The sequence below is a fragment of the Sceloporus occidentalis genome, unplaced genomic scaffold (assembly GCF_023333645.1).
Source record: "Sceloporus occidentalis isolate IW3139 unplaced genomic scaffold, rSceOcc1.0.p SCAF_1, whole genome shotgun sequence".
Classification (NCBI taxonomy): domain Eukaryota; kingdom Metazoa; phylum Chordata; class Lepidosauria; order Squamata; family Phrynosomatidae; genus Sceloporus; species Sceloporus occidentalis.
Genome location: NW_028316981.1, coordinates 84,142,444 through 84,163,599, shown reverse-complemented (window position 1 = coordinate 84,163,599; position 21,156 = coordinate 84,142,444). Strand labels below are relative to the sequence as shown.

Here is a 21,156-nt window from a genome sequence, read left to right as displayed (position 1 = left end):
GGTGTTGTTGGTATAGAACAAGAGAGAGTCGTACCAATGAAATCCAAATCCCCCAGAAATCTACTAGTAAGTTCCAATCAACTTTTGCTCATCCCTAACTTAGAGACTTATCTTAAATTGTTTACTTGAGTGTCCCTCTTGCTTTCTCCTCCTCTGTTTTTTTTAAAGAACTATGGAATTATAATCTTGACATATATATTTTTAAAAAATTAAAAATTGATGCAAACCATATTACTTTGCTTATTTTATAATAAGACCAAATACAGACCAAATATGCAACATTTATGGTCAGGATAGATTTCAGATGTCCAGCAAAGTTTATTTGTTTAAATATTTCCCAAACAAAACTGGGTGGTGTTATTTCATTTAAACCATGTCTAATCATTTCTGTTTTGAAAACTATAACCAGAATACTGGTGTGTGTATTCCCCTTCACACATACACTTGCACAATCTTTCAAACTCAAACTCACACACAAAAAAAATCCATGTAGAATCCCCACAGTTGTTCTGTGTACACACACACATTAACAGAATGGGAAAGCTGTACCCCTACAGCTATCCTTTAGTCAAACAACCTTCCCCATAGACACAAAACAGAACTTGGCTGCTTGTATAAAGTGTATGAGGTTCTATCAGACATCTGAAGAGTTGACAAACAGAAAACAAAGATGGTCTCAGATGGCTCATGGGCCCTTTCAAACTGTACAATCATAGCACTCTGGTTCCACTTTAACTGCCATGATTCCATTCATGGTCTGATGCAAGGTACAAGAAAGCTTTAACTATTTAACTCTTGGTCCAGATTAAATTTACATAGATCCCTGCAGCGTCATTATTTTTCTTTATAATCAGCAGTGACCCTGCCTTTGCTCTTTCTTCCTTGACCTTCCTTAGTAGTTGTTCCAAGCTTATGATGTTCTCAGCTAGTAGTATGGTGTCATCCACATATCTTATTTATTGATGTTCCTTCCTCTTATCTTTACTTCTCCTCCTTCTGAGTCCAGACCTGCTCTTCATCTGGTAGTTTCTGCAGCCATGTTGAACAAGTAGGGTGATAAAATGCAGCCTGACTCCTTTGCCAATTGGGGAACCAGTCTGTTTCTCCAAATTCTGTTCTGACAGTAGCCTCTTGTCCTGAGTACAGATTTCACATTACGAGTATCAAATATAGTGGCATTCCCATGTCTTTAGGAGCATTCTATAGCATTTTGTAATCAATGCAGTCAAAGGCTTTGCTGTAGTTTATGAGGCACATGATGATTTTCTTCTGGAATTCTCCATTTAGCACTGTATGTTTGCCTATAAACTTGTTGCACTTCAACTCTAGTGCTAACTAAAATATGACAACAAATATGGAAAACAGACAGTACCAAAAGACTGGAAACATTCAATATACATCTGCATCCACAAAAAATGGAGACACAAAAGATTGCAGCAACTATAGGACCATAGCATTAATTTCCCATGCAAGCTAAATTCTGCAACACAGACTCCAATCATATAGAGAGAGAGAAATCCCAGAAGTGCAAATAGGGTTCAAGAAAGGCAGAGGCACTAGGGCCCACATAGCAAACATTTGATGGCTAATGAAGTGTACAAAGGAATTCCAGGGGGAAATTGGCAATATATCTACCCCTCTATAAAGAACAAGTATACATGGACAATCAACAGGGCAAGCAGTGAGATCTTTATTCAGGAGCCAGAGAATCTAATTATGAGATAGAATTTGGGTTATGTTTCTAGAATGCTTTTCTGCATGCCCTACGAAAAGAAAGCTCACATCAAGGCACATATATAGGGTTATACATTGTAGTATGTTCTAGTCACACTGTCTCTTACAATGGACTTGTCTGTCCAAAAAGCCAACCACCACAGTTCATGCTTGTTGTCTATTGATATTTCTTTGATAATCGGCCTTATCCTGTGTAGCCACTGTTCGTTTAGTGCTTCATAAGAGATAAAGTGAGCAATATAAAATCATTCTTCAGTTGAAATCATATACATTTTCTGGAGCATGGACACCAGCTTCCAGAACATGCTGCATAACTCCAGTTTCTGAGTTTGAAAACACCACCTGACTAAAAAGCAAACAAGAACAAACATGTGAAGTTGTAATCAGATACTATCATTAAAGTAACACTTTAACTAATATTTAGTTGATGTTTACACCATGTATAAGTATCAATCATGATTTAATATGTCACTACTTAACTCAGATTAAATTTCCACTCTTATCACATGTTAATACTTTGTCATCTGTAGTAATATTCAAAGAGCTAGTCTTGTTTGTCTTTTATTCTTCTTTTTTTAGCATAAAGGAATCCAGTGGCACTTTTGAGACTAATGGAAGAATAAACTTCTAGCCCTTTTGTGGCCACAATCCTGTGGCCACATGACCAAGCCTTTCATCTCCCATCCTCTTTTTCACAAAGATTATGAATACAATTGTGTTGTTGTTGTTGTGTGCTTTCAAGTCATTTCCAGCTTATGGAGATCCTAAAATGACCTGCTTTGTAGCAGCAGAACTTTATTCTAGATTGCTATTGCCTTCCAAGCATCCTTTCTCTTTTGCTGATCAGGAGGTTGCTGTTTGAGACATGTACAATTAGTCTTCTACAAAGATGTGAAAACCTTACTACTATGTAAAAATTTCTATTGGTCAATGTATGTAGTGCCTGATATACACAGTACTAATGTTGGTTTCTTTATTTTTGCTAATATGCTGCATGTACCAAACAACTATAGCAAACTGTGTAATGACTGTGGCATCTACTCTTCTTAAAACTGAAGCTTAAAAAATAAAAATAAAGAGTGGCTTATAATTACCTTACAGAATTAGTCATCTTCTGCTTTTTCAGTAAATACCCTGCAGGATATTCAAAATAATAACCATCTTAACATAACATAAAACATTTAAAGCCAGTTGATTTCATCAGAGTGAGAAAAATCTAGAGGAAGTTGCAGATACCACTTCTTTATTTTGCTTCTCTTCAGGAAGGCTCATCATAGCATTAATTGGCACCCGATTTTGCTTAATTGTAATAAATATCAGCTGGAAAGAGACCTGTATCTCAGCCCATATATCAAACAAACAATGTACTGGCATACCCATATTAGAACAACATACTTTATGAGTGGTCAAGATTCAAAAATATATTTCAGTACAGCTCGGTACTTAAGCAAAGCAATACACCTGAGATCTAGATATGTGGGGATAATTGGGGTAAATTGCAGGGGTGATGAAGAATTTTGATCTATGATCTTACTTTTATTTTGACTGCCTATTGTTTTACTGACTTATGAATTAATATTTTTACTTATTCGTATATGTTTCTTTTTTAACCTTTTACATAGAGTCTTACAGAGTGTTTCACTAGTTTTGTTGTATGCACTGTATGCCTAGTGTATCGTACTTATATTCTTATTATATTTTTATACATTTTATTTTCACATACTTTTATATAACTTTTATATAGAGTTTGATGCAGAGTTTTATTTAGTCATGTGGTACTTGGAGATGGCTAAGGGCTAATCAATAAATATTGATTGATTGTAATAAATAGCAGTGGCAATACTGGCTTCCATGTCAGCGGAGTAGTGAGTCCACTCTGTTTTTTAATCTGAACTTTAAGGGAGCTACCAAAAAATGCTGAAGCCCAACCCTAAAATAGATTTAGAAATCTGGACAGTTGGTTTAAAGTTTAGACCGAAACCTGGAGAAAATTTATCAATTCACTGTCATGAAAGCCACCAGTCAGCACTGGATATTGGTTGAAGACATCAGTGTGTAGCACCATGTAAAGGCTGCACTTTGGTTTGTGGATAGGAGATGCCATCATTTCTCTTTCCACTTCAAGCAGAAAAATGTCAAGCATGCACTGGCAGCATTCCACCTAGAACATCTAATAATAACACACGGCTCATCATCAAGCTTCCATGGGTACTTTTGTACTTTTACCAGGGTTGAAAAACACAGAGAGAAAGGTTTAGCAAAAGTAAACCAATACTTACACTTTAGAAGCAGCAGAGTTACAATGGCTAGTAACACTGAACATACTCCAATGCCAACATATAAGCCTGTCAAAGAGGATTCTTTCTTCCTTTGCTCTTTCATTGGTGTGAAGAAATATAAAGAAATGTTCTTTTAAAAAAGAATAAAAATAGAGAAATAACCACACTGAGTAAAAATGGAAAAGCAGTTATATAAACATTCTTCACTAATGTAAACATTTGCTTCCTCCTACTAGAGAATGCACTTTGAGCAAGCCATTCAACAGAAATTAATTCAAAATGGAATAGCTTTTTAAACTAAAGTTCACAGCAGTCAACATTTTATGTTTTTTTTAAAAAAAATATTTATTCAGACTAAAACTTATACAAAACCACTTTTCAAGTATCTTCCAGATGACAGCTAGTTTCATTATCGCAAAATAATCCTTGGAAGCTCACTGTCAGCCCTACCATAAGGGCTGCAAAGTAGCTGCCACATGCAGCTCACACTGAAGAATGAAGTCTCCATTTAACAAGGACATTCTCCATTAATCCAATGTCATGCCACTTTTTCAGCTGCTTTTAAAATGTTTCAGTTTCACCTTCTACAACTTTCCACCTTCATCCACAGCTTACTTCAGTTGCTGAAAATTGAATTCTAAGAGCAAAAGTAATATAGGTGAGGGACAGACCGCCCAAAAAGAGTGGCCTGCCGGTGGCCTAATTTCCTTTGGAGGGAAGCCGCAGCCACCGAACCACATGGCTTTCCCACAGAGGAAAAAGAACCTAGAAAAAACAGGTTCTTTTTGAGCCACGGGGTGGCATAACAAGTGTTTCACCTCTTCATTTCACATATATGTTCCATATACTATATAAAAAGTAAAGTGTCCTTATATGTTGGGAGCCAGCATGATGTAGCAGTTTGAGCTCTGGACTACAGCTCTGAGGACCATGGGTCAATTCCCAGCTCAGTCATAAAACCCACTAGGTGATCTTGGACAAGTCACACACTCTCACTCTGCAATGGCAAACCTTCTCTGAACAAATCCTGCCAAGAAAACCCCATGATAGGTTTGCTTTAGAGTTGCCACAAGTTGAAAATGACTTGAAGGCACACAACAACAACAACAACCTTATATGTTAATGGAAGCCAGAGTCTGCGGGTTCTAGAGAAAAATAAAAGCATGGTTTGCTTCTAAACCAGAAATTGAAGCACAGTGTGCCTGCGCCATGCATGGGTGTAGTATATGTGGTTTTGAGCTTATGCTGAAGCTATGCAACAGTTAAAGAAATGGCACATGTGCATGTGGTGCACACGCTGCCCCAGGCCACAAGCATGTGCCCCATTGTTTGCAATGGGGCATGAGCATACACAGATTTCCCCTTGTGTGGGAGGATCCAGAATGGATCCCCCATGTAAGGGAAGGGCTCACTGTAGTCAAGAGTGGAGCACTCACAAGAGATATGAGACCATGACAGCCCAGCTCATAATGCTATACTATAGTTATGTAGTATTACGTCTGGATAGCCTCATATACTCTGTGCTGGGATTTATACTATGAAAGCAGCAGGGGGTGGGGGTGGCCACAGAATTCACAGTCCTGCGATTTCTAGATAGATAGATAGATAGATAGATAGATAGATAGATAGATAGATATCAACTCTTATGGGAATGACAGAGGATATAAAATAGAATATTGCACATAGTGAAATCTTGGGAATGAGAAACAGTGTTGAAAACAGCTTCAGTGGATGTAGGAAGAAATATATTGGTCTTCTGTATAACCTCTCTTTCTGATATCTACTATGGCTAGCAGATGCAGAATAAACTAATGACAACTAACCAAACATGGGTCAATTTGTTTAATCTACCTTTCTCGTCCTGTTTTACAGTTGCTTGTTTAAACAGAAAATGCCTAATTTGAATGAGATAATCTGGATTTCATGGGTAAATCCACTAAAGAGTATTGGATATCTTTATCTCATGTATCCAATCTAATGAGTTTATTTGAATTATAATAATAACAGTGATGACTACAACAATGACTATGATACTTTATAGAACCACCAGTGTGTATAAGTACCAGAGGAGATTATTTTGCTGCATGTGTATTTCAGTGTGAAATTCAGTGCAAGGAAGACAACAGAGAGAACAGATAGAGATAAGGTAAATTGGAAGCAATATGCATGTCTTTCAATTACAGACACTTAACTTCACTGAAGTATGAGTGAGAAGGAGTTTATGCCAAAAACATCTCACAAAAGATAAGCTTTTGAGGAGTATTTTGAAGAAAGAACGATAAGAATATTCTGAGAATGTAGCATCACATAGGCATTTCCCAATGCTGATCCAAGACTTCTTTACCTAGACAGCAGTGATGGTGAACCTTTTAGAGGCCGAGTGCCCAAACTGCAACACAAAACCCACTTATTTATTGCAAAGTGCCATGTCCTCCTGGCTTTCTAGTAACAAACTCTGGCAAACTCTGTGCTGGGGTGATGGCACATGTGCTCACAGAGAGGGCTCTGAGTGCCACCTCTGGCACACGTGCCATAGGTTCGCCACCACTAACCTAGAGTTTCAATATTTTCACCTCAGTCAGCAAAGAATCAGTAGAGATACTTACATCTCGTGAAGGTTCTGTACTGGACATCCATCTTGGATCCAAAGCAAAATGAGATTCAGTGAAGTCTATTGTAGTTGGATCAATCAGTGCTAAAGCAACATATTCATTAGTACAATCCAGAATGCTATTTCTACAGCCTTTGAACAAACAAGATAAATGAATGACAGAACACCATGTCACTTACATTAGTGGTGCATCCCTTTAGATGTTATAGGATGTAAAATCCCAGCATTCCTATTTATTGACTGAACTATCTAGGGTTGGTGGAAGCTGCAACATCTGAAGGGCCACACTTTTCTCACACATGCACTAAATAAATGCAAATTAATTGCTAGTTACATTTACATGCAAAGGTCATCAAGTGAACTCAATACAGACTACATAAGTCTTCCCATTTTTATTCTCACAACAAACTATGAGGTAGGTCAAGCTGAGAGAGTGAGTGACCCATAGCCACCCAGTGTGTTTCATGGTTCACTGGGGACTACAACTTAAAGCATCAAAGTTTCAGTACAACCCTCTAACTACCATCCCCCTTGTTCCAGTGTTCCAATGCTTTTGATTGAAAATGGGAAATTAAGAACAATTAACAAGGTATAACATAAACAAATTTAATAATTTGTTTCTTTTCTTTCTTTTTTTGTCATTTCTTTCAGATGTACTATCATCTGCCAACCCTCTCAGTGCTAAGCTCACACTGTTCAGTGTTGCACACAGTGCCATTTAGCTGAAGACCAGAATCTTGTTAGTTTACTTGTCTGTTACTACAAGGTAGTACATTTCCCTTGAGGACTGTGCAAGCAGAGGATAAGAAGTAAAGAAAGACTTCTCCATCATGACTAGGAGGAAAAACAATCAGCTCCTGAACAGTTCATTTCCACAATTCCACAACTAGGGAAGTTGCTTTGGAAAATCATCAGCCCTGCTCAGGTGGTTTTCCAAGGCAGCCTTCCCAGAGCATCTTTAGTTTAAAGGACCTACTCAGGATCAGCAAGGACCTACCCATTGTGGAAACAGGCTGCTCAGTACTTATGGGTTCATCCCAAAGTTAGTTATACTTAGTTTATCCACCTGTAACGTGGTCTTCTTACTGCTTTCTACCTTACAAGATATTATTGTATTTTCTAGTGACTCATGCCTTCTCATGATATGTTCAAAGTATATACTGAGTATAGCCATCTTGTCTTTTAGGGAGAGTTCAGGCTTGATTTCCTCTAGAACCCATTTATTTTTATTTTTATAGGTCCACAATACCTGTAGAACTCTTTTCCAGCATCACATTTCAAATGAGTTGGGGCCCGTACAGACATACCAAAATAAAGCTGCTTCGGGACTCTTTGGAGGAATGCTATTTAAATGATGCATATGTCCTAAGAGGCTGGAAGCCACACCAAAACCATGCTCCAGTCCTAAGGACTGGAGTGCAGCTTTGGCGCAGCTTCTGGCCTCTTATGATGTGTGTGTCATTTAAATAGCATTCCTCCAAAGAGACCCGAAGCAGATTTATTTTGGCCTGTCTGTACTGGCCCTTGATTTTCTTCCTATCACCTTTATTCACTGTCCAGCTTTCACAACCATACATAGAAATTGGAAATATGATGGCATGGACAATCTTAATTTACATATACAATAATATATCTTTAAACTTCAAGATTTGCCTGGTTTCTTCATAGCTTTCCTTCCAACTCTTAGTCTTCTGATTTCTTGACTTCAGTCTCATTTTGATTAATGACTGAGCCAGGATATGGAAAATCTTTAACTATTAAAATGTCTTCATCATTTCCTTTAAAGTTATGTTCTTTTCTAAAATTAAGTTATTCTCTTTAGTTTGATTAAATTTGAAACCATCCCTGATTTCAAAAGAAGCCCATTCCACTTGGAAGAGCATAACCCTTCTCTCCCTAATATAGCATTGTCCACCTGGCTACAATACTCCACAAAATGACAAGAGATATGGTAAATCTCTTTAGTTTACAGTTGTAAACTGCTTAGACACTGCTAGTTCGGTATCAAGCGGTACATAAATGAAGCTGTTTGTAAATCAATTTAGGTTTCCATTTGTGCACTTTTGCTTGATAGTATGCCTCACTGAACTCAATAGGGCTGCTTTAGCTCTGAATAAAAATGCTTAGTGTTCAGCTATACCCACTGGAACCACAATGTATCACACATTAAATCTGACCAGGTAACTGCCTGAGTGACCATTTAAAATGATGTTGCTTTATTTCTGCCCTTCTTTGAGCTCAACAGATTTTATATATAACAACAGGCTGGGAAATGGTGTTTCACTCATTCATGGAACCCTTTGGAAGATTATGTTTGTTTTGTTTGTACTGCAATCTGATAACCAATACTTAAAGTAAACTATGAGAACACCATAAAACATGGCAATAGAATACACTCCCTCAGAGTATGGTGGAGTCTCCTTCTTTGGAGATCTGTAAGCAGAGGCTGGATGGCCATCTGTCGGGGATTTTTTGATTAAGAATTCCTGCATGGCAGGGGGCTGGACTGGATGGTCTCTTTCAACATTATGATTCTATGATTCTATGAGAGCTAATGTACTGTAGTGATTTGAATGTTGGACTATGACCCTGGAGACCAGGGTTCAAACCCCCACTCACCCATGGAAATTCCCTGGGTGACTTTGGGTAAGTCAAACTCTCTCAGCCTCAGAGGATGGCAAAGGCAAACCTCATCTGAAGAAACATGCCAAGAAAACCCCATGATAGTGTGGCCTTAGAATCACCATAAGTCAGAAATGACTGGAAGGCACCCAACAACAAACAACAAATAAGAACACCAAGACAGAACTTTGTGACTTGTGAGTTTAATAAATGTCAGTGCAGTCATGCATCTGAGGACAACTTGTGCCATTGGCTTTAAAATAGAAATTTTAAAAGATTTCACTTCCTTGTGAGAGGAGAAGTGTACTTCAGTATCTACCATGACTTCTTAGCTGTCAGGCAAATGAAATTAATCTGAAAGTACAACTAGTAATGGCAAAGCCCAAACTTCAATTATTAATTAAAGATGTTTCTATGTTGCCATTCTGAATTTAATAAAGTGGTGGACAGGCAGTTCAGAAAAAGAAACAGTTATATAGATCATACTAAAACACTGAATGCACAATCAAAAACTATACTAGCATTTTAAGAAGATAAGCTTCAAGATGTATCTTGATGTTCTGAATCCTGAGAAGTAAGTGCCCAACACAACTCTAAAAGGATTGCATCTGAAAATTCGGTCCCAATGCAGGACAAAGCCCTTTCCCACCAATTATCAAAGTGCTCCTCTTAAACAAACCATAAGATGTAACGATTAGGCAAGATTAAAAAAACAATTGTCTTATCATTAAAAGACTGAATGTGTTTACAGAGGAGGAACTAAAGTTGTAAAAAGGGGGGACTTTTATTCTTACTATGAAAATATTTTAATATTTCTCAACAGAAGAGCAAACGTACCATAAAATAAAGCCATTGCAGTGTAGTGGGAGGAATCAGATAGACTTGGCTCTATGGTTCCAAACTCTAAAACATACTGGTTGAACTTGGGACAGTCCTTTCTCAGTTGGTAAACAGTAAAGATTGGCAGCTCTCATCAGTGAATCCACTCTGCCTTTTAGATTGAACTTTAAAGGAGCTATTCAAAGTGTTCAATCTATTTTGGAAATAACTTTTGGCACCTTGGAAAGCTCCTTTAAAGTTCAGACTAAAACCAGGAGTGCATTCACTTCTCCAATGAAATGGGAGACACCAGCTCAACCGAAGGTAGGTTCCTTTGAAGAAGTATGGAAGAATAGAGCCATGCCCACTGCCTTCAGCTCACTGGGTAAAAAGGGAGCAACATAGCTGCTAAAACAAGGTAACAAACATGTAGCAGCAGAATCATATGGACTCTGTGAATAAACTGTGTTATGAAGAGCTATAGTCCAAAAAAGTAATTTTTCCAATCTCTGAATATATCCAGGGATTTTAGCAACTGCTCACCACAGATGACTGTTTTTCAGCAAACTAAGAGCTATGTCTTGGATGGAATTTCCAATGTGTTCACTTGATAAAATTTTAATGGAGAATACATCTTGCCTGCCATAAAAGTAGAAGTAAGCAGATGGCGAAAACTTTACTTCAAATTCTTGAATAAGTGGAATATTGCAAAAATGGATATCCTAATAGTATATTAAGCATACTCTGTGTAGCCATCGCATAAGATACAACAACTAGGTTTAAAAAAATGTGGATACAGCTATACCTAGCCAACAATAACCTGCAGGTGGTCATTAAGAGTGAGACCTTCTGCTTCAGGTAGCAAGGAGATACATACCTGTTACCACAGATGAATCTGGACCTGATTTTCCTGAGAAGAAAAGTAATGGAGTAATTTATACCTCATCATATACAACAGTTGCATATATCTTTGCTTTAGTAATCTTGGGCACATTCCGCCAAAACAACAATAATGCTTTGCAAACTTTATTTATGGTGTTTAGAATGGTGCCAAAAGGCAAATATGACAAGAAATGATGGCAGCTCACACTGTTCAGTGTTGCGCACAGTGCCATTTGTCGTGAAGCTGAAGACCAGAATCCTATTAGCTTAATGGTCTGTTACTACAAGGTAGTACACTTCCCTTGAGGACTGAAGTAGATAATTCTGAACATCGACATCAGAATTAACCATGCTGTAGTGTTTCTTATTTCTGTGTATGATTGTTAAAGCTGGACAGTGAAGAAAGCTGGGGGGATAACTTATTTGAAATGTGATGCTGGAGAGAGTTTTACAGACTGACAAAAAGACAGATAAATGGGCTCCATAGCAAATCAAGCTTGACCTTTCCGTAGAAAAAAATGACTAAATTGAGGCTATCATACTTTGGATCTATCATGGGACACATGACTCATGAGAAAAGATAATACCATAAAATGTGTAAAATGGGAGGCAGCAGGAAAAGAGAAAGACAGGATTCAGAACAGGTGGATTGGTTCAGTCAAGAAAGCCACAGCTTTTAGTCTACAGAACCTAAACAGGGCTCTTGATGACAAGTGATCTCTCATTCCCAGGGACATCATAAGCTAATGCTAGCTTGATGGCAATTAACAGCAACAAAAGATAATATGGCAGCAAATGATAGAAAACATCCACTGGTCATTGAGAAACCAGAGAGAATAATAAATCTATGACAATGGACATCTATCCGCAAAAGACAAGGAGATTCTCTTTGAAGTTTGTCGCACGGGCCCTAAAACAGGCCTGTTGTGTTACAAAATGTGTGCGCAGACAGGCGTGCATGGAACGGGATGGGGCTAAGAACTGTATTTTACTGCACGAGGGAACACCGCCGCTGGGGCATTCTGGGATTTCTAGTTCAGTGGGGCATAAGAACTCTCTGTCTAATAATTCTAATCCCTTTCCCTACAACTGCAAATCCCAGCATTCCACAGGAGGCAGTCATAGCAGTAAAGGTGGAGTAGCAGCACTATAAGAGTCTAGTGCAATATTCTCCTATGAATCTGCAGATTTTTAAAATAGTTTAGGCTGAAATTGTATATATTTATGGAGAGCCAGCGTGGAATAGTGGTTTGAGTGTAAGACTAAGACTCTGGAGATCAGGAGTCGAATCCTTGCGCAGACATGAAAAGCCACTGTGTAACCTTAGACAAGTCACACACTCTCAGCTCTAGAAAACCTCTTTAAAGGTTTGCCTTAGAGTTGCCATAAGTCATAAAACATGGCATACAACAACAATGATATTTGTGGAGGAAATGTATATTCATGATGAAGATGTATATTTTGGTTGAAGGAAATGCAGTGATTGGATCTTTACTTTTTATGAAGGACTCAGGAATGTCACTGTACAGTAAAAACCTGCCTAGCTAGATCAAAACTGAACTTGATCAAGTCAAAAACTGGCAGTGTGTGGTACTAAGTACTATTTAGTTATTGTAATCAATGGCTGTGGTACAGCCATTATCTACCCATAATTTTAATCATTTTCCAAGGCACTTGTGCAAATAAAGAGGGGAAATGTATTTTGGGAAATGCTATGTGGAATTGCTGGTCCATAAAGCAGAAGCTCTAAATGTGGTCCTGAGAAGTTACATTTAAAGCATGAGCTTAATTTTTTTTCCACACAAAAGCACATCACTACAAACACATTCCTGTATAATATAATAAGTTGAATGGAAGTGTGCTGCTCACCTTTCTTGATCACAACTCGCACACTGATTTTTTGATCATTGAACCAGCCTGGTATTTCCACACGGCAACAGTATAACCCTGCATCTTCTTCTGTGACATTCAGAATGGTCAGGGACACATCACCGTTCTGAATATGTCCTGTCAAATGGTAGTTGCTGGATTGCCGATTTATGTTCCAATATGTATCAGTCCAGACAATTGGGTCAGAACACCAAGATGAAGGACAACTTCCTCGCCCCCAACACATGGTTGTGGTCCCATGTTTAGCCACAGAATAATAACAAGGCAAAGTGACGTCCTGACCCACTTTCCCTTGAACTAAACTTTCAGCACCTGTTGCCAAGAAACCTGTGGAGAACAATGCTTCAGTTAACAAAAAGGAATGATATTGCAGCAAGTAGCGGAGCAACTGAATATTTCTACAGATATTCCCTTCCCAACTGTTTCCCTCAAGCCTGCAACTAAATTTACCATTGGAAAATATGGAGCATGCAGCCACATCCTGAGGCACAATTGCCTAAAGGCCAGAAAAAGGAGGGGGAACACACTTAAGCAATGTGGGAACAAAATTGATGGGTTCTGGGATAGCCTGAGTGAAAACTGGAGTGGGTTTCTGTACCTTGAATGGTTGTGTCGGAGAGGGAATTTCAGCAGTTGTTGCTTTTTACCTGTTGATGTCAATCTTTTTCATCAGACTCTTTTTTATAATAAAAATATTAATGCATCTTATCAGAAGATTAATCATACAATATGTTGATGTGACAGGGAAAACCTGCTGAAATTCCCTTTTTACATACCTACTAAAGGTATAGAAGATGTCTCCAGTTTTCAATGTGGCAAGTCTATAAATGGATACAGAGAGTGAAATGTTTTTTTTTTCCCCTTGCCCAGGCAATAGAAATTTTTGTTAAATATAATAAAACCTAATTTTCCAATAGCAAACTTAACTCGATACTCTTCATTAGATGATTTAGGCAGTGGAATATGCTGCCTCTCAGGGTGGTAGAGTCTCCTCCTTTGGAGGTTTTTAAGTAGTGGCTGGATGGCCATCTTTGCTTTGGGATTGCTTTGATTGTCTATTCCTGCATGGCAGCAGATTGGACTGGATGGCCCTTGTGGTCTCTTCCAGCTCTATGATTCTATGATCTGCTTCTGAAATATTTGGTATGATTTTTATTAAATAATATCTGAAAGCCCATATCTCCCCATATCTCCCATACAAGATTGCATGTGTCTTCAGGAGAGGGCTTTCTCTCTATCCCATCACCATCACAGGCTCAAGTGATGGACAGAGGAAACAGCCTTCTTGGTAGCCTTCAGCCTTAACTGATGAGAGTAGAGTAATATGCAATTAGGGTGCAGTAGAGTCTGCCATAAAGCGGCATACTGGCACCAATTCTAGGGTTAGGGAGCGTGCACCAACTAAATGTTCCCTAACCCTAGTTCATGTGGATGGCGACATCATTACACATTACTGTCCACACGGGGCGCATGATGATGTCATGTACGTGCCATGTCCAAACAGCGCAGCGCACATGTGACATCTCCACGCTGCTGGAGGGCAGTTATCACGCCTTTCCAGTGGCACAGAAAGAAGCTCTGAAACAGAGCTCCTTTTTGGGAGTGGATTGTTCCTGCTGCAACCACATGACTGTGAGAACGATCCTGGGGAGAAAGGGGCCGCCCCTTTCTCCTCATGGCTGCCAGGGTGTCCAAGGGCATGAATCCATGGAGAAGCGGCATTTTGCCTGGAAAAACGGTGGATTGGGTGAGGCTGGCCTGGGCCCAATCCATTGAAAAAAGGGGTGGGTGCAGGCTGCCCCTTTGGGGTGGTCTGTACCATGCCTAGGTATGCTTTTTTAGTATGTAATATGTATTTAAAATGTTTTAACTGTTAATGTCTTAAAAGTACGGTTTTAATTGGATGTCTACTTTAAAGCTTTTTTTCACATTTGTATTTCTTATTGTTTTAGATGTTCTGTTTTAATATAGATTGTAAGCCACTGAGCCCTCTTCTGGAGAAATGTGGGTTACCAGTCAAATAAATAAAATATGATGGCATTTGATATCTTTTTGGTAGATTATCTTTCATAATTATTAATTTTACAGTTATTATGATTAAAAATTTTAGAAGCTATTCTGAAATGGTCCATTGGTGATGGGATTCCAGTTTCCATGTAAGTGACCTCTGATGACAACATTTTCTTTTTTCTTTTTTGGTTTGGATATCATATAAACTGTGACATTTCTGCCAGTGTTATACTATAAGAGTGTTATACTATAAGAAACAGTAATTGTCACTCAGAACAAAAGAGTAAGGGAAGAGCTGTGAGAATATGAGTAATGTGCTTTCAAGAGTCAGAGCATTCAAAAGAAAACCTTCTTGAAAGCACGATAACAGATGCCTGTGTAATCTGACCACAGTTCTTAACCACCAAGGGGTTTCTCACCAGTACAAATGCCATGAGGTTATATTCTTTTATCTCAGGCTCATCTTTCACTGAGGCTGCATCCAAATTGCAGAAATAATCCAGTTTGGTGCCACTTTAACTGCCATGGCTCAATGCTATGGAATTCTCAGACTGTGGTTTTTTGAGCACCAGCTCCACTCCACTCTGGTGCCACAACAAACAACACTTCCCAGAATTCCATAGCATTAAGCCACGGTAATTAAAGTGGTGTCAGACCAGATTATTTCGGCAGTGTGGATGCAGCCTAAGAAAGCAGGGATGCTTAGCCTGGTTGTTCCCCACCAAAGATCTTACCCCTTCAAATGCATGAAATGGTTCAGACAAATGTTTGGACTTTCAGATACTGCTAGACTGCACTGTCTATGAACATCCTTAAATATTGACAGGTGGACATAGATCGTGTACCTTTGAATCATTTCTCAAACCCACATTCTGTGGACAGCAGCAGGGAAGCAGCAGGAAAGTACCACTATTTATACTTGTTCTTGGATAAAACTGGCACTGGTTTTTGTTGGATATTTTGTAACCTCTGTGTTTCTACATTTTCAACCCAAGGAAAACAGATTAAACTTTTATGGATAGGTATCAGGCCAGTCACCTGTCATTTCATAAATTTTCCATTGGCATAACTAAATTAGGGAGTTTATCACACAGGGAAAATTGGAAGTTTAAAGAGGTAAGAACCCATGATTATCCAATGTATTAGGTGCAATTGCGCAATTGGTTTTCACCCAAGGTTGCGTGCAAACTGCTAAGAATCCTACCATAAAGAGACGTGAACCACAATTAGTCATTTTCATGAAAATATCATGAATTCATTTCCGTTTCATCCACGATATCGCATTTTTGGGTAATTGCTCTAGTGTGAAAGATATTTGCAATTTATTCACAGGATGCTCAGTTTTTGTACTTGTTGCCATATTTCCCATGGTTCCTTAGGGTGAGTTTACTTCTGGTACTGTTTTGTCATGCTTTGTTGACGAGAAGAAAGCAGCCTTTTATGCTTTTTAAAAAACTTTCCTATCTTTTGGGTAATGTTTTTACTTACATTGGATACCATTTCTGGGAAAATAAGGTAGAGTACAGTATATTTTTATAAAGAAAATTGTGTAAAGAAAATTGTTTATTTCTCTGGATGATTTTGTTTGCTGCCTTGTGTGCCCTGGTGATTTCTGATGACGCAACTAATTCTTCTGTGCATTTCACAAAAATACAATTTCGACACCATCAACAGGATGAAAACCAAATGTGTGTTCTACCCTCTTTCTCCCTTTAGTAATGAGCCTCTAATGCATTATTGTGTTCAGCATGTGAAAATCATTCACACATTTGCATGTTTTTGCGGGATGCAGACATTTTAAACATTATCAGGATGGAGGTACATATGGTCCCCATGTAATGAACTCATAGGAAGAATAGTATAAGTCATAATGTTTACTTGACACTATTCATACTGATTCTTGTCAGAAGAAACTGGCACTGGTTCCTGTTGGATAAAATTGTGATTGAATCATAAGAATCATAGAACCAGGTTTCAGTGATGCCTACTATTTCATATTGGCTTTGCTGTGCTAAGAGCTCGGGTTCATCTTGTTCATTCCCTAGGTTCTATGCATTAGTATAGAGACATCTAAGACTACGGGCCATTCCCCCATCTGACTTTTAAAGGGTTTTTCCCCCTCCCACTATTGGGTTGTTGTGCTATTAGCCTTGTTCGCTCTATAACTGTTTGGCCATTATCTCCAGCCCTTGATGAACTCTTGCCCTCCAGAATACTGTTTCCCTCCTCCATGTAAGTGAGTTTAAACCTCACTTGGTTAGGTGTTTTAGACTCTTAGCACACATTTATAACATTTCTGTTTCTACATTTTGATTTCTTTCTTTTAAAAAAATCTGTAGTTATTTAATCCATCTTGGATGCATTATTGTAGAAAGTCATACATTCAGTAACAGAATAAAATAGAAACAAAACCTCTTTTAAAAGGAATCCTTTGGGTTTCTTTTAGTCATTTTTTGAAACAACTTTGTTTTCTGAAGCCATCCTAGACAGTTTATACTAAATGCTGATTTGTTACAGGGATTGGTTAACAGAAATTAGGAATTCCCAAGATTGAGCACCAGACCTAGCACATTACAAATCTTACAAAGTCAACATTTTTCATCAGTCTCTTTTTATAATAAAAATATTAATGCAACTTATCAGAAGATTAATAATGTAATATCAATATTAATTAAAAGTCAAATTGAGGAATACTTTTAATGCTAAACTCCAATACTATATTAATTTTCTATGATTTTGAAAATGACATTCTATATGTAAATAACATTATTATATTAGCTTTACAAGATTAATTAATTTTAGCCTTACCTGGAAGTAAGGAATCAAATTTTGCTAGAGCATTTGTTATTCAAGCATTAAGAGATAATATCAGAACTCAAAATTACTTGCTGGATATCTAGATCTAAACACAGAGCAGCTGCATTTTGGTTACTGGACAATTCATACTTCATACAAGTATGAAGCAGTGATACACTGTTTTTTGAGGGCAGCAAGAGAGGGATATATTAGGAGAGAGACAGCTAAAATGGGATACGTTCACAGATTCTAGACTACTAGGAGAGATTAGAAGAAAGATGATGGCTTCTTAGCATACTACCTGTATGAATAGCTGGTTTTACTTCTTTGTATTGCATAACAACATAAGGAGCTAAATACCCTAACAGCACCAGTTCCTATCTATTCTTGGAAGCTAAGTAGGGTCAGCCCTGGTTAGTGCTTGAATAGGAGACCACCAACAAAAAATAGGTGTTCTAGACTACATTTCAGAGGACGAAACTGGAAAAATCATCTCTGAGTATTCCTTGCCTAAGAAAACCCAATGAAATTCATAGGGCCACCATAAGTGAACAGGTGACTTGAATGCACATGCAGACAGACATAACAACAAAATTCTTCTTGAAGGTAAGACACTGCTCTTAACAAAAGTAACACAGAATGTATTGCTATCTTATTTCAGATGCAGTAGTGCCTGAGAAGACCTGTGTCTTAGCTTCCAGACATCTGAATATTTATGCAAAAGTGTCTCTTTGAAGGTTTATGACTATTGTTACAATTGTCCTTTTTCTGTAATCCATTTCACTCTGATCCCATAAGTATGAACAGTAATTGTATTCCACTGATGAATCTCAGAAAGCAGGCTGTAATCCACAAAATCAAATGCTTTAAAAATGATTTAATCTTAAAGGTGCTACAGAACACATTTTTCCTTATCCTCCTCTCGCTCTTGTCCTGTTATATATACCAAAACAGACTTACACGGCTATCATTCTCAATATAATTTTCAATGTTATTAGCATTTAGTTACCTGAAAATGCCACCAGTATGGTCCATCTCAGCAACAAACAATGTAACATGGTGCTGGTGGAGAGGACAGAGTACTGCATTGTTCCTACCTTGAGTACGTATTTAACATAATACTCATTTCCATACGAACTTTCTGGCTTCTCCAATTTCTGAACTACATTGTGTGTGACATTAGTCACAGCATGCAGAAGCAAGTTATTCTGACCAGTTTTTCCTCTTCCTGTGGTATACTGATATACTGTTCGCTTGACAGGGCATTGCTGGTGGGTGGTGATGAGCATAGGGGAAGTCTCTGACAGTTGTGCAACCAAGCAAAATTGTTTTGCACTGCTTCACAGTTCTCTCATTTGGGGAGAAAGGTGAGATATAAATTCAATAAATAAATAAAATTCATGGTGTGGGAGTCTGTGCTGTACTTCTCTAATTTTCAGAAATTACCTAAAAGAACTTAATGTGAATAAAAGTGCCTGCAATCATGATTTTGTCTGCTGTTCTTATGTAGAGCCAAAAACACTCATGAAATTAAGTATGTGTTTAAAGCTATTCTGCCATTTTGATAGGGGTATGTGAGAGAGAGGGGGGCAGTGCCCTCTCCAAATTTGAATTTTGATCCTCCCCCCACAAAAAAATTTAGTCCCCAAATTTCTAGTATTGCAGAAAGCAAGTCATTGAAAATTATTCATAACTAGAATGCTTCTATTTCCTGTGCTCACATTCCCTTGGTTATTTTGCTTGCCTTTTCTTTGGATGCCTAAACTGTATTTCTCAGTGCTCAGCCAAAATTTTAAGTTATTGTAACCCTAGAAATTTGGAGAGTGAAGAAAAAATTCATCTTACTTGGCTTACACACCAGCATTTTGAGTAAATAGCTTGCTCATAAACAATAGATATTTTAAGATGAATATGCAATATGTATTTTCATACTACCTTTAAAAGTGAGATCATTAATGTGAAGGGCTACTAATCTAAAAATAAACTAGCTTTTATAATCAATGTAGCCAGATTGCCCTTAATTGCAGTGATGTCGTATCAAGAGTTTTATCCTGGAACTTGGGAGATTCAGGTTCTAAGTCCCACTGAGCCATGAAATGCATTCATGCCCTTGGGCCAGTCTCCCTCTCCCAACCTGACTTATCTCATTGGGGTCATTACACATGGGCCAAAGTGTCCATACTTCCCCTGGCCTTGTGTCCTCCTGTATGAACAAAGCAGGCCATTATCCCTGGGCCAGAATCCAGCAGCTCCAGATCAATCTTGGCCCAAAGGAGCTTTAGCATGAGTCTACCAGACCCACTATTTACCACAGAGTTTCATGGAAACTTCATAGCAACAACTGGCACACCACACGGTGCCGCATGCACTGCACCTGCTTCCACCATCATGTCTTCACAGAAGACTCCTTTCACAGTCTGTGACATCATATGGAAATGCCTGACCATGTGGGTGTAACCAGGTATCCCATTCTGCTCCTACTGGCTGCGACAAGGGTATTCTGTGAAGTTCCAGTAGCAGAGATAGGTATGAGGCAGACAGCAGTAACAGGTCCATGAGGAAGCAACAGTCAGGCATGTAAACACCTGCCCATTGCTGCACCAACCTGCATGAGAACTTGGGCACGATAGCATGGGCTTGCCCTGTGCTATCCTGCCAAATTACTTAGGCCAAGGTTATTTTGAGAATAAAGTAGAGAGGGGGAGAGCCAGGTATACAACTTGAGTTCATTGGAAGAAAAGTGAATTATTGTAACCTCAGAATACCATATACTGTATATGTTGTATTCTTCCAGCACCTGGCAGCAAGGGTTTCATTCCCTAACCTTTACCCATGGGAAATATTCAGCTGTATTTCAGGAATACACTGAAATAGGACGACAGTGCACACAATTAATACTTTTTGTTTCAATATCAGGGGCTGGGTAACACATACAAATATATCCCCTATATAAAAATAGAGAATTTTTAGCTTGATAGAAGCTCTGCATATGTTGGAAATTTTCAGAGTTTTGTGTTGCATTGTCAAATACAAAATAATCTACCACCACCACCCCACACACAAATTCTGACTACCATAGTCATTCCATGATAAAAAGGACATAGTGAGTTCCAAGAGTGATGGTGAAGGAGTTTATGCCACTTTAAGGTAACACTTTCCTTTCTGATGGAACATTCTCTCCAGCTAAGGGGCAAGCTACTCTGCTTGGTTTTTGTTGTGTGATGTTGTTGCTGTTGTGTTCCTTCAAATCATTTCTGACTTGTGGCAACCATAAGATGAAACTATCATGGGGTTTTCTTGACAAGTTTCTTCAGAGAGGGTTTGCCATTGTCATCTTTTGAGGCTGAGAGAATGTGACTTGCCCAAGATCACCCAGTGAGTTTCCAGGGCCAAGCTGGGATTCAAACCTTGGTCTCCAGAATCATAGTCCAATGCTCAAATCACTACACCACACTGGCTGTTGTGTAAACCAAAGCAAAAATTCATCTCCAGTCTTTACAGAGACTATCTGGA

The 21,156-nt window shown here is 38.4% G+C and overlaps 1 protein-coding gene across 2 annotated transcripts; it reads right to left on the bottom strand.

Moving 5' to 3' along the window:
- Positions 1 to 298: 298 nt before the first annotated feature.
- LOC149321744 (hepatitis A virus cellular receptor 1 homolog) lies at positions 299 to 18,822 on the bottom strand. 2 transcript variants are annotated; one of them, XM_089527851.1, is made up of 7 exons: positions 18,741 to 18,822; positions 12,817 to 13,164; positions 10,943 to 10,975; positions 6,620 to 6,708; positions 4,014 to 4,143; positions 2,829 to 2,868; positions 299 to 2,080 (listed from the first exon to the last, which is right to left on the bottom strand). In XM_089527851.1, exons 2-7 carry the CDS (start codon positions 13,061 to 13,063, stop codon positions 1,987 to 1,989), a joined length of 633 nt encoding a protein of 210 aa, XP_089383977.1. In that variant the 5' UTR covers positions 13,064 to 13,164; positions 18,741 to 18,822; the 3' UTR covers positions 299 to 1,986. The 2 variants fall into 2 exon arrangements, with proteins under 2 accessions (XP_089383977.1, XP_089383969.1); XM_089527843.1 differs by having other exon boundaries at positions 18,653 to 18,820.
- Between the last annotated feature and the right edge of the window lie 2,334 nt (positions 18,823 to 21,156).

Bases quoted from the DNA above. Each gene is read 5' to 3' on its own strand.
- LOC149321744 (XM_089527843.1), bottom strand. From the start codon at position 18,731: ATGCAGTACTCTGTCCTCTCCACCAGCACCATGTTACATTGTTTGTTG. The intron at 10,976-12,816 runs GTGAGCAGCACA...TTTTCTTCTCAG, and splicing joins GCGAGTTGTGATCAAGAAAG to GAAAATCAGGTCCAGATTCA. The intron at 4,144-6,619 runs GTAAGTATCTCT...CTTTTTTAAAAG, and splicing joins GTACAGAACCTTCACGAGAT to AACATTTCTTTATATTTCTT.